This window comes from Caloenas nicobarica, chromosome Z (assembly GCF_036013445.1).
Source record: "Caloenas nicobarica isolate bCalNic1 chromosome Z, bCalNic1.hap1, whole genome shotgun sequence".
Lineage (NCBI taxonomy): Eukaryota > Metazoa > Chordata > Aves > Columbiformes > Columbidae > Caloenas > Caloenas nicobarica.
Genome location: NC_088284.1, coordinates 89,348,656 through 89,363,033, shown reverse-complemented (window position 1 = coordinate 89,363,033; position 14,378 = coordinate 89,348,656). Strand labels below are relative to the sequence as shown.

Genomic DNA, 14,378 nt, shown 5'->3' with positions numbered 1-14,378 from the left:
CATGGCGGCGGCGGCGGCGGAGGAGGGGGGCGGGGCGCGCGGCTGCCGCGCGCTGCCGCTCGCGAGCGGCCGGAGCATCCCGGTGCTGGGGCTCGGTGAGTGCCGCGCCGGGCCTGGCCGCAACCAGCGCCGGAGACGCCTCCCTCTGAGAGACGCCGTGAGGTGACGGGGTCACCGCAGGGCCGGGCCGGCTCGGCGAGTTTGGCTCTGCTGTTGGCCCGGGCCTGAGCCCCGCTGAGGGGCCCGCGCGGCCGCCGAGGGCGGGTTTGTTACCGGTGGATCTGCCCGGGCCCGTTACAGGGGGCCCTGAGGGGCTCCTGCTGCCGCCTGCAGCAACAGGTGCTTTGCTGCTTGGGAGAACCAATCCCTTATTCTGCTTCCGCACAGGTATCAGTCGGTGCTTTGGTGTTTTCTTTTTTCACCTCTTCTGAGGCTTGGGAGCAGACTTCTCTTTAAAACGGGCTTTCAAACCCGAATTAATCTTACTGGATTTTTTTTTTTTTTTTTTTTTTTTGTCAGCTGCACCTGTTGCAGTCGAAAGCCCGGGTGGGAGTCTCGGCATCATGTTCAGGTCACAGGCCTGTGCAACTTTGTGCCTTGTGGCTGCAGGAACACATGGCCTGTGCGTAAGGGGAAAGAATTCAAAGGCTGTTAAACCCTGGCACTGGATCAGAAGCTGATGTGTGAATATTTTTTAAAATATTTTTTAAATTATTATTTTTTCTTCTTGAAATCCAAGGTTTGGTGACATATTGAACTTTATCACACTAGTGGTTTTGGCTGTTGCTCATACAAATGTGTATGAAGTTTTAAATATGTTTTTAGGAGAAAAAAAATTGCCTGAAAATATTAAAATGCAAAGAGTAGCTTTATCATTCACATTTAGTTTTATTGTCAATTGTGCAGTGAGAAGTTCTGCAATAGAATTGGTTAAACTCTTAACAAATGTGTTTTTTAAAATGTGAACATGAGTAAAAAATTAGAAGTCCTTATAAGACTGTTAGTTGTCTGAGTTAATGCGAGTGATAGTTCAGGAAAGCTATTGCATTCAATCCTAGCAAAACAAGGCTACAGGGCAACCAGAATACACTCCTGCTATGAGAACTTGGGCATGAAAGTGTCTGTGAAATTTGAAAGGTGTTTTTTTGTTGGTTTTTTTTTTTCTCCACAAGACAAGAAAAGCATTGATCTTTCCTGTGTGCTTTTGAGAAAAGTGTTTTCTTTTTTCTGAACTGTAGATGGTATAAAGCCAAGACTGGCATGCAGCAGAATCCTTCTTTTAGTTGTACATAGGAATATCAGGTTTATACTCTTCTGAATTCCAAATCCATTAAATTGGTGGATTTGCTAACGATTCCAAAGAGCCAAACTATTAAATTATTAAAGGCCATTTTTCCAAGTCAGCATAGGACGATGTGAGCAGAGGAGGGTTAATACCGATAATTCTCTGGTGTCAGAGCACTGTCCGTGCTGTACACGTAACAGGTAAAGTCACTGTTAACTCTCCCAACAGGTAGCAGTGCCTGGAACGTGGCCCGCAAACGGACAACCACACACATACCAATGACCATTGCATACTTGACCACGTTTCTGGGCTTTTTTGAATAGTTGTCTCTTTGTATGGTTGACATTATCTAGTTTTTATTTCTTGTAAAAGTAAGTTAATTTATCTCTTGAGTAAAGCCTCAGATTCTTTTGGCACAGCATCTCTTTCCGTCTCTTCTTAAGAGTCTTTCCAGAAGCTGCTTTCATTCATAACATATTCTAAAACATGAATACCCTTCCCAATCTGTCTTTCATGATGCGATTTTATTGTGGGTCAATTTGATATCCCATATTTTCCGTTATTTTACATAAATATACAAATCAAAGGCACTTAACGTTTTTTGTCTGTGGCACTGTATTTAATCAGTCAGACAAGTATCAAGCTAAGCTATAAAATGACCCTTTTGTCCTTTTCATCATTATCCTATGAGTGTGTGTTGACTTTAGAACAATTATTTAGGATTTTCATTAGTATAAAGGAGAGCAAAATTGGAGCTGTTGTATTTAGAGTGTATTAAGCCACTTAACTCAATAATAGTTGGCCTTTGATTTTAATAAGGCTGTTTTTTCATCCAGAAACACTAAGTGAATAGGTAGGACTTGTAATGTGTGTTTCAAAGTACCCAAAGTAATTTGAGTTGCATATATTGGTTTAAAACTCTTAGCAACTCAGCATCATCAGCCAAAAGATTTTTTAAAAAGAATTTTAAAGTATACAAAATGTTGATAACTGCATTTACCATGTATTCATGTGCATACACATGTTCATAAACACGTGGAATGTGTATGCCCAATGTATGAACTAGTTATTTCAGTATCTATTAACCTTAAGAATGCTCGATACAGCTGTCCCTTACATAGTACCTGTATAACGAGCAAAAAGGCATATGTTGTTCAAAAGTACTATTTTTTTTTTCCTTTCGCTCTTTGATTTGGGGGTTTGTTCATTGTTTTAACCTGTAATGCTTTTTGCCAATTTAGTTCACTTGGAGATTTTTTTATAATATTTTTTTTTACTGCAAATAGGTTATTTTAGAGAATGGACTCAGTTATCTGATATCCATTGTTCCAGTATATGCTCAACTGTATTTCAGACTATCTACAGAACCCCCTTTTTTTTTTTTTTTTAATTGGAGACTGCAATACATTTCTTAGGTTACTGGAAGAATAAGCTGACTAGAAAGTAGACAGGCAGCAAGACTCCTTTGTACTTGCTACCAAGTAGCATGCTGCTTGCTGTCCTTTCGTTGTACTAGTAAGTACTGAGTAGTTGATTGTCAATACTGAACTCAAACCACAGTAAATGGATAGTAACGTAAGATTAAGAGAATGAAATTTCTGGCCCAATAGTTCCTGTCAGTTATAGCTTTCAAGGAGCCTCTCGTGACTTACAGTGATGTCATGAGCAGCAGGATTTAGGTTTTTTACTTCACTTATTCTTGTCTTGCTAGAATAACACTTGTCATATTGTTTAAACATTCTGCAGCTCTTTGAGGATCTTGTAATAGATAGGAATCAGCCATGTCATTTTAAGAGGTCCTTGATATGTGCTGCAAAACATTGCAGGTTTAGGAAAGGGGGGGTGAAGCTCAGGTTGGTGAAGCTCATTTGTGGTCCAGCTGTGAATACCATGATATGCAGCCTAACACAATGGGATCTTTATCAATGGTAGGTGTTCCCACTTAACTACCCTTTTACAAATTAATAGCTTATTTTTGTTACAGCCTTACTGCATTAACTAATGTTTGAAGTGCAAAAAATTTCCCCAGGATTTGTGATTTGGTTGTTTCTTTGTCATTTCTTATCCCTCTAAAATGCAGATATAGTTGTTATCTATGAAAAGTCATCTTCAAGAGGACAGATATGTATGATGTCTCCGTTGCTAGATAATCTTTCTAAAAGCTTCAGAGAGAGATAAATATGCTGTGTTAAGAGAGTTGCAACTATCCAGTCATGTCAACTGGAAGGCAGCTCAGATAGGCATGCAAGTTATTTCCAGGTGATGAAACCCCTTTCATAGTATCTGAGGGCTGGAGCAGGGAACATGTAACACGTTTCTCAGCCAGAATATGTTACTCGAGAGAGCGCAAGCGTAGCCTAGGATAGCATTCTCTCAAAAAGATATGTTCCTCCTGTTCAAGCTTCAGTTGTCGAAAGGTGGGCAGTGGTGTTTTATTAACTGTTGTTTGTTTGTTTTGAATGATTTTCCCCGTCACAGCTGCTTTGGCTTCCAAATTCGTATAGGAAAAGTTCAATAAGTTGGTTCAGGTTTGATGCAGAAAGGGAGACGGGAAGGAACGAGGTTAAGTGATCTTTCATTAGGTTACCATTCTCTTTCTGATGCTCTGCGCTCACACAAAGTGTTCTTGGTGAGGAGGATCAATTTCCATTAAAATCTCTAGTGAAAAAAATGGATTTGTACACCAGATAAGGTTATGTAGTGTGCAAAATTTATGATCAGTCTGAAAGGTTACTTGGAATAACATGCCAAATTCTGTACACCCAAAATTCTGTATTTACTTAGATACATATTCATACTGTGTTGTATCTGTCTTGTGTCCAGCAGAAAGACAAGTCTACTAGCAGTGGTAAGACAAGCAGACTTTCCTGAGACACCTACCAATTATTATAAAGCAGCCCACCTTTGTGTTAGAAATATGCTGTATAGCTGAAGTTTTCACTAACAAATAAAAGTCATCTGTATCTTGCTTGCTGTATGATTCTAAAAACTATGGATAACTTTCAATTCTAATAATTGTGTTAGCTAATATTATTCATATGCAGAGGTTCAGGCATGTTTGTGGTCAATGGTAATTTTCATTACGAAGGCTGCTTTCAACTAGGATAGGCTTAAGTCTAAAACTAATTGCTATTTTGGCCCTAATACTTGATGCAAGTGTAAAGGTATGCCCCAGAGAGTACATCACCTCATAGTGGCTTTAGATTGCTTTAGAAAATGGATACATTCACTGTCTTGCTAATAAGATAGCTATAATTACTTCCATATTTGTAAGACTTACTTTATTAGTAGTTTAGAAATACACAGCAAATAAGTGATATAAAATGACACTGTTTTGAATTTGGTGTATTACACTTTTTCGTAGGAGCTACATGTATCTGAGAATCACATACATTGTGAGTCTTTGTACTGTAGTAGAGAATTACCTAGTCTTACATCGTCTTAGTTTAACTACAGGATATCAGGATATTTAGTGTTTATCTAAAGCAGCATCCTCAAAAAATGCATCACTTGTCAATATAGTACACATGAAATCATCCTCTTCAGGCTTTGGAAGAAAAATGCATACAGTTTGTACTGTTCATGCTTGCATCTGTTAAGCAGGAAGCCCCCACTTAGAAAGCTGTCACTTCCTCTTTTTTTTCTTTCCTTGAAGTCTGAGGGGTAAAAATGCTACCCTCTAAAGCGTTTGGATATAATTTTGTAGCACAAGAGCTTTTCTTCCTGTAACAGAAATATTAGGAAATGTTTTCAAGGTCGTGTGCTGAATGGTTACATTCAGCATGACATCACTCTTTGTTGGAAGGCTTTGTGATGTGAGGGAAACTTGATTAAGTCTCTTAGTGGTAAAAGTATCTGTTTTTGTGAAATTTACCAACATACTTCTCTGCATGTTTTATTCTATTAAAAAAAAAAAAAATTGCTGTGTGTTGTGGTTTAACCCCAGCCTGTAACTGGGACCAAAGTAGCCGTTCACTCACCCCCCCCCACCCTCCAACTGGGAGAAAACCAAAGAGGAAGGGAGAAGCTCGTGAGTTGAGATAAGAACAATTTAATAAGACAACAAAAATAATAATACTTCTACAACTAGTAATAATAACATATAAAATAAGTGATACTCAGTGCAATTTTTCAAAAACTCCATCTGCACTGAACAGCCACTCCTGGAAAGCAGAGCACTCTGGTCCCAAACAGCTGATCCCAGCAAGAGAGCAAAAAGGCAGAGAGGCCAAAAGCTAACTGCACAGCAGCAGAATAGCAAAAGGCCGAATTCTGGTGGAACTCCAAACGCAGCAGAATGGAACCAAACTCCCAAACGGAACTCAACCAGAACAGAACTACCTAGCCGGAAAAGCTGACTCCAGTTATATACTGAGCGTGACGGTAATGGTAGGGAATATTTATTTGACCAACCTGGATGTCAGTCTACGTGCTGTCCCATTATTCTGCCTCCCAGCTGCTATTTTGTACCTGTAGCTGGACAATTCAGCAGGCTTTGGTCTCATTGACAACAGCCAAGATATCAGTGAGTTCTTACATTGTTTTCATCCCAACTCCAAAACATAGCCCAGCTACTGAAAGAAATAAGTTAGCTCTTCTCAGGCAGAGCATGGGAAACCTAGTATGTTATCTCATTATTCTCACAGTAAATCCAAACCAAAAGACTGTGCTAGCCACTAATAAGAAAAGTTTCTAACTGCATGAAGAAAAATTAACTCAATTTCGGTCAAACCAGCACAACTGTATTAAGGAAGTTCCACAAAACAGCAATTACAGACATCTCTTCAGGCTTGTTCTGGCTCTGTCTAGTGAAACTATCTTCCTGCCCTTGACATGGTAGTTACATTCCCATTAGAAGAGGGGTTTTTTGGTTGGTTTTGTTTTGTGGGGGGAGGGACAGCAATAATGAAATTCATAGAATGTTTTGTGTAAAGTTGCTTTCCGTGTAATCTTTGGAGTAGCTAGAATTAATAACAGCTTAATGAGATAAAAAGTTCTCTAATGATCCCTTCCTATTAAAGTATAACATTAATTGCATGCTTGTTTGGGAAGGGGCTTCAAGACAGGCAATTACTAAATGAAATAATCAAGTCTTTATACTCATTGTGCCTTACCCATGTCACACACAGTATTTTACTAGTAGTAATGATGTTCTTTTCAGAAGACCATTCAAGAATTGACAGTGCCATTATGGTAGGCACTGTAACTGGGAAAGGAGACAGGTACTACTCTGAGCAGTTTCTAGTCAAATAGCCAAAGCCTGGGAGGAATAAAAATCAATTCCAATAAAAGATATTATGTCAGTTAACTTATGACTATCTTGCTTGAATTGCATTTTTACTGCATTCGTCAGTATGTTGCAGTACTAACATGGTAAAATAATGCACACATATACATAAAGGCCCTCCATACTCAAGAGAAACCATTAAAATCCCTCTGTCCTCATTTCAGGGTGTTCCATAGATAAGATTCCTGATAATTCAGCTGTAGCTTTATCTAAGTAAATAAATTGTAAAAGTGTTTACTGACTTCACTGATTGCATTGTTTAAGACATTGCATCATTTGCATTGCAACTACACGAAGACTTCTTTTGTTGTTCCCAGTTCTTTTCACAACAAGTAGGATTTTTCTGGAGATTACTCCACTTTCATTACATCAGGTTGTGTTGGTTTTGGTGTTTTGTGGGGGGGGGGGGGGGGGGCGCCTTTTTTGGCGGGCGGGGGAATGTCTTGTTTGGGTTTTTCATGGGTTTTTTGGTGGTTGGTTGGTTTTGTTTGGGTTTTATTTTCATTGAAATGCTACATATAACTTGAATCTTAATGCTGAATGGAAGTATTTTAACATTTCCTTCCATGATGTATTACTAATCCAGTTACCTACTTCTTAATAGTTAATCTCAGAGTTGCTCGTATTCATTCTTAAACTTAGCTGTGGTCAAAAAAGACCCAGTCTGTTGGGATTATAATCAAATAAGATCTTGCTTTTCAATTCAATTCAATGGCAGCAGAATCAAGCCGTCACTTTTTGTCATTCTCCACTGTTACTGCCTTTTTTAATTCATGGCTCTTGTTTCTTCATAGCTTCAGTTCTTAAAGAAATTTATGGACTGGTGGTCCTGATACCAAGACCTATGGCACACCCCCCTATTAATCTTATCCTTTAATAAGAATCGGCTGTTTATTTCTTCCCTTTGTTTTATGTTTCAACTATTTTTTTTATTCTGTCAGGACTTGGCTTCTCACCCATGGTTACCAAGTTGCCTTAATAGCCTCTTGTGATGAACAAAATGCCATGTCTATAAATCTTTCTGTCTCAATTCATCCACCGTTTCTGTAGATCTGTCCTTGAGAAGTTGTACTTGAGCTTTGAGGGCCTGCAGATATTTAACTTCTCTCATGTACAAAATGTGGCCATATTCCAGGGAGCTGTGTATTTGTGGACAGTGGAGCAAAGTGTTGTCCTCTCCTAACCTGACTAAACCTGCTGAGCTTCCACCTTCCGTACTTGCTTCTAACTTCACCTACTTCCAGTCTGGTGGTGTTTCATTCCTTAAAAAAGACCAACTGCTATAGAGATGTTGTTTTTTTAAAGAGTACCAGTAAATACACGTGGGGCAAAATACTGCGTCAATTTTTGCTTACATCAGAATGTATGCAGTACAGATTTCCCCCCCACCCCCCCCCCCGGCCCGGGGGAAATTGCTACTTTGTCTCTGCTCTCTTTGTACATCTACAAATCTATGAAGTCAGCTTTTTGTATTTTTGCTTGGAATTTTACCGTATTTATATTTTCATACGTGAACTGTGATTTAATAGCAGAAAGATATCTTCCTTTCTCATGCTGGATTCTTTTTGGTAAACACCCTGTTGCTGATGTGATACAGATGAATTTTAAATGTCCATCACTTAAGTCTAAGTGAAAGAAAAAAAAAGTTTTATATCACTATTAAATAATTAGAGCCTTTTATCAGTATAAGCAGAGGCACTTTATGTGTATGCTTTTAAATTTCCTGTTGCCATTAATACTTTTAAATCTTACAAGCTTAATTGCCCACTAGATGAACAAGTTATTTGTAACCAATTTGAAATGAGTAGAGAAGCAAACTCCAGTGTATTTAACTTTTGTCTTGCATCATGTTTCTGTAATGTAAATAAATGATACCAAACTTTGTTAGGGAAAAAAGAAAGCTGACTTTTATCTCTCCACCTTCATGTAGCAGATTTTAGTCATCATACCTTTTTTTCTTTGCCAGAGCTCCCTAGCATAGTTTTGGCAGCACTGAATGGTGATGTTATGTGCTGCTGTAACCTACACTGCACTAGTTCCTCATGCCTCCAAATGGGGAGGAGGGAGGTACCGATTCCTAAACTTTCTTCAGTTCTTTTAATGTTTATGCCAAGTACCTCCAGCACAGAGAGTGATACAAAATCCTCATTACTGGAGGAGAGGCGAGGGAACAGAGAAAGCCGTCTTTGAGGCTTGACATCAGTTTCATAACTGGAAGGTCTGTTCTCCAGGCTTAACGCCTGAATGGAAGTGCTTTGCATTCTAATAAATATTATTCTAAGGTTGAATGTGCAGTGTGAGAGGAAGAGCTACAAGAAATGTTTTTTGTCTTGGAAACCTTGAGAAAATACATTTTAAACTTAGGTGATGTGTGGAAAAAAAAAGGCATCTGACCAGAAACATTATTTTTCAGTTTTAGTTTGCACTACAGATAGCTGGGTTGCTACCGTCCTTTGAATTCATGAATGCAATTAGTTGGCAGTGGGATATTGCAGGATCTTGTAATGATTCACAGTTGCACTTAACTCTGCAAGTAGTCTAGTGTCTTTGTTTAACCCCAGCCAGCAACTCAGCTCCACAGAGCCGCTCGCTCACTCCCTCCCAGTGGAATGAGGGAGAGGATCGGAAGGGTAAAAGTGAGAAAACTCATGGGTTGAGATAAAGGCAGTTTAATAGGTACAGCAAAAGTGGCGCATGTGAGCAAAGCAAACCAATGGATTCATTCACTACTTGCCATGGGCAGGCAGGTGCTCAGCCATCTCCAGGAAAGCAGGGCTACCTAGCAGTTACTTGGGAAGACAAATGCTGTCACTCCAAACATCTCCCTCTTTCTTCTCCTTCCCCCAAAATAAATACTGAGTGTGACATCATATGGTTTGGGGTATCCCTCTGGTCAGCTGGGATCAGCTGTCCCAGCTGTGCCCCCTCCCAGCTCCTTGTGCACCCCCAGCCTGCTCGCCGCTGGAGCAGAAAAGGCCTGGGCTCTGTGTAAGCACCGCTCAGCGGTAACGGAAACATCCCTGTGTTATCAACACTGCCTCTAGCACACATCCAAAACACAGCCCCATACCAGCTACTGTGAAGAAAATTAACTCCCAGCCAAAACCAGCACATGTGGTAGGTGTAAAGGGCACTGCTATGATGTCAAAAATTAGCCATCAGCTTGAGCGTCATCTTGAATTAGGATCTTACAATGATGAGCTGTTGTACATACATTTTCAACTCGTAAACTACGTCACTATATATTGCAGTTGTATTTATAATTTTTTCTATAATATCTTTACAATATTAAAGTGGTTTTGAATTATCGGTCTTATGGTCGACGACATTTTTTTAAAAATTGCTGTCCCTCAACTGTATGTTGATTATACTTAATTGTAAATTATTTATATAGCTATTATTTTCAAGTCAAACTTTGAAAGCAGGAATTATTCTGATAATGCCCTACTTAAGTACAAAGTGTGGACCTAATACTTTCTTTCTTTTGATTTTTCTTTTTTGTGGATGTTGTTTGGACAAGGAAAAAATTGTCACAGGTCTGTCTTATTTATTGTGAAGTATTTCCAAATGTCTAATGTTGTTAATTACTTAATGTAATCTCCATCAGATAGAGTAGTTTAAATAGATGTATTAAAGGGGAGGAAAATAAAATTAATATTTTAATCAGCCTATTTGCTGTACACATTACATATCCTTATTAGTTATGAAGTTAAAAGTTCTATCAAGGTATGATAAGCACTGGAAGTAACTTCAATTGAGTTAACAAAGGGCATAGAATGAAAATCATTTAAAACTGGTTCACACCAGCAATTCTTTGTGCACTATTAACTGCTAAGATCTAGTCACAAAACATTATTCTGAGGAGAAAAGGTTTAGTGAACCCTAGAAATTGGATTTGATTTATGCCAGAAAATCTGCCTTTTCACTGCTTGAGATTTCTATGGAAGGAAGCCACAGTCTTTTACCAAATGGTTTCTAAGGTAACATCTTATAGCAGAGCATCTGAAACCAATTTGGTTGTTAATGAGAAATAGTTCTCACGGCGGTGGGAAAGTGTGGAGTGAAAGAAAAGGCTTCAAGATTTGGCAGTCTGTCTGTAAAAGCATTTGAATAAATGTGTACTGCTGCTTTGCTTATGAAATTTCTATGTGGATTACACATTCATAATTACTTTTCAAATGTATAGGACACTTTCCAGAGTTTTCCTTCCCTATAAATTTAATTTAGAAGTTCTGCATGATAAAAATATTTGTGTACAAAAGCTGAATAATTTAAATAGCTGGCACTTTCCAGTGGAAATCGCTTTACTCCTACAGGGAAAATATTTGCATTTTTTGGGTGATAGTGTGTTTTTGCTGGCAGAAACACATTAGCGAATTGGTGCCATAATGGAGCCATCGCATCCCACTGATGATAGGTGCTGCTTACAGACTTTGTGGGCTTGTTGTGGGACACATTCTGAGAAGTTGCTTTTATACATCCTTTTCTAGAGTTCTGACCAGATAAATGGTAGGTCAGTGATCAGAGATGTATGATCATTTTATAGCAGCTGACGTGAATATCATTTACAGTCAGAGCCTCTGTGGGATAGAGGGAATAGAGTGCTTCTGTCAACAATGGCTCATTGCCATTTCTTCCTTCCTCTCAGGAAGAGAGAAAACTGGCAATTCTGGCCTCCCTTTCCCTGGATACATAATAAACATGTAATGGCTCTCTCCTACCCCGTTGCATTGTCGCAAGGCTGTATTTCTGCATTCTGTTCCTTGCTGCCTGTGCAGAGTTGCCCGAGTAGAATTGCGGAGTTTAAAATCATGCTTGCCTACTTCTCTTCCTCGTGTTATTGAATTCTAAGAGTTTATTCTAACTGAGTCACATAGGAGAAAAACAGTCCCAGAGTGACCCCTTTGCACTAAGCAATGGATCATATTTAGAAAAAAAAATCATATTTAGAGGGAAAAAAAATTGCCGAAGTAAAATGTGCATATGAAGTAATATCCATAATCCAGATAGCTTTTACAGAGGTAAGAGAAAAACTTCATGGTAACGTCTAGACTTTATATAGGCCAGGTCTATTAACAGTGTTTTGTTAGCATAGTGATATTATTGTTTAAGAACATGAAAATACTACATCCATACAATACAACTGTAGTGCCATAAAATGTGTTTAAATGCAATGAAGAACTATCAGCAATTCTTTAGTGAAGCATAGAATCATAGAATAATATGGGTTGGAAGGGACCTTCAAAGGTCATCTAGTCCATCGTGCAAGACCAGTATGTTGTTAAAGTATGGAAGTACGGTCATCCTGACTGTCCTTTGTGGTTGGCAGAAGCAAATTCATGGCCATACTTCAACTATTCTAGCTTGTGTTTCACCATGTTTGTACACAACCACCTCTGTCAGCACCTGTTTATTGGAGTTACAGCACTGCATTTGGCATTTCTGTTTTGTAGCCTCACAAAATGCAATTATTTCTGCAACTTTTATACAGCTTTGATGGCCTTAAATGGCTGAGTTTTAGATAAACCTGTGTGCTTCTTTAGTTCTGACCAAAGCATTGTCTGTATAATACAAGTCTGCTCAGTTGCCGTTGTCCTACCAGTTCTTCTAGAAGCCCATAATCTCTATAGGTTCCGCCACTGCAAGGACAGCTGCTCCATTCTCTATATGTTAGAGGCCACTCATGGACTCTGAGTAAAATGGCCAAGTTATTTTGTAAGAGTGATTGTGATTAAATTTGAATCCCATAACTCGAAATACTCTGTAATCACCTTACGAAAATTGTAGAGTGTAATAGCTTCATAAGGAGCTTGGCTTTGATTTCACCTGCTGCAGAGGAAAACCTTACACTCTACAAAAGAAGAGAGGATGCTATGAATACTTTGTCATGTGACACTAAATAGGATTTTCAGAGTAACTGACCCTGTTAGGTAGAAACTATGCCAAAATATAGCAGTAAGAACATTTGGGTTCTAGTGCTGTGGTTGTAGAAAGTTCATGTGACATTATCTGGTCGTCTGAGAGCAGCTTTAGGGATGGTGTTGGGGAACATAATGCAAAGAAAGGCTCCAGGAGACAAGTTCATGGAGAAGATATTTCTGATCATTTTGTGGTTGGCTTGAACACAACTGTGATTTGTTTTTTGTTTTTATTATTTTAATAAAAATACTGAATATATTGAAGTATATAACTGCTGCTGCTAAAGTGAGAACTTTTCTTGCCTCATCCCTTGCCCAAAATTCAGTGTTTTTTCCCCTCTGGGGAGTTACTCATGTTCATGAACAATTCTAAAACTATTCACTTTTTTGGGCATTTAACAATCTGAATCAGCTTGTCAGAGGATCATATGAATACAAAAGCAGGTGAAGGAGGAGGAGGTAAGACAGACAGTAAGTGGGCAAGGATAGCAAGTAAGGATTGTCTGTCCTTGAGCCATTCCGTAGAAGAGGCATGTGGTTTTGTGAATGGATTAGCAATAAACCTTGAAATGTGTAAGCAACATTTTATGTTTTATCATCAAATTTGCTTGTAAGGTAATTAGTGAAATGAAACTATTGACACCAAAAACTTTAATGTGTTCGTTAGATGCATTATGTGGCTGTAATGTTGAAATAATACAAGTAAAGCTAATAGAACAACCTATTTTGAGCCTCTTATGTTATACAATACCATATATACACAATGAGTATGTAAACATTAATAAAAGGATGTTTGAGCTTTTGCTTTTGAGAGTTCTTTACTTGAGCAATTACTTGGAGATAAAATCAGCAAAGGAATGGGCATTTCTGTAGGTGTTTTTTTTGTCAGCTGTTTTAATTTAGTACTTGAGTACTCATGTCAGAAGAGCATTCATTTCTGATATGATCTCTAAATATCGTGGCTGCAGTTTCTTAAACAGGAACTCTTCTAATCTAAGTGATTCCATTGATTTCAAGTAGCCAAAGTTCTTTACGTCAAAGAATATTTTTATACAGATAAATAATACTTTCACATTTCACAAAGATCAGAAAGGCACACTCTACAAAGGGAGAGAGAAAGCAGGGAGAGAAAGTAGGTCCTGATTCTCTTTTGAAAAACTGCTGGTGCTTTGGAACTCCGTAGTTCTGCAGTTTCCGTGAAGGAGAACAGAAAGTTTAATGAGGCTGAGGGTCAGCTGAGATAGTGCATAAGGGGGGGTAGCGTTTTGGTTTGTTAGTTGTTTTGCATTTTTCTGTTTTTCAAGGGGGAGGAGATTGAGGGGGGGATGTTGTTGATTTTGTCATTTCGGGGAGGGAGGGGGTGGCACGTAGCTGATGGTGTGGGGATTTTGGGTTTTTGGGGGTGTTTGGTTAGTTGTGTTTTGTTTGGTGTGTGGATGTTGGATTTTTTTTTTCTTTCCTGTAGCAACCACATTGTGAACAGGTTCTGCCTTCCTAATCATCTTTGGAATGTTTTATGGATTGCCAGAGCACGTTTCTCATCCTGGTTTTGATAGCAGTGTTCTTTAGGATATCACGAAAGTGATGAGTAATCATGACAAAAACAACGTAACTAATTAATTCTAGTTTTCAATAGATTTGTGTCCTTTGACCTGTCCATGTTTCCAGTGCAGTATCCTTGTCTCTCCCAGCCACTGCTTTTCACAAAATCTGTAGGAATGTAATTATCTCAGACATCTTCAGATCGGTCCAATTTGGGTTAGTTCAGTCAGAGAGAACAGTGCTATTTCCCTAGGAAAACAAGTTAAAATACTAGCTAAAAAATATAGAGCCTTTCCCAGCTTATTTGTATTTTATGTCATTTATTAAAAGGAATTCCTATTTTTTT

General features: G+C 38.6%; 1 protein-coding gene across 1 annotated transcript in view; it reads left to right on the top strand.

Annotated features, from left to right (window-relative positions):
• Position 1: 1 nt before the first annotated feature.
• Positions 2-14,378, top strand: part of LOC136002284 (uncharacterized oxidoreductase ZK1290.5-like) — a 52,129-nt gene continuing 37,752 nt past the window's right edge. The window contains exon 1 of the mRNA XM_065657187.1: positions 2-95. Coding sequence (XP_065513259.1) covers positions 2-95 — 94 coding nt within the window. The remainder of the gene's footprint in view (positions 96-14,378) is intronic.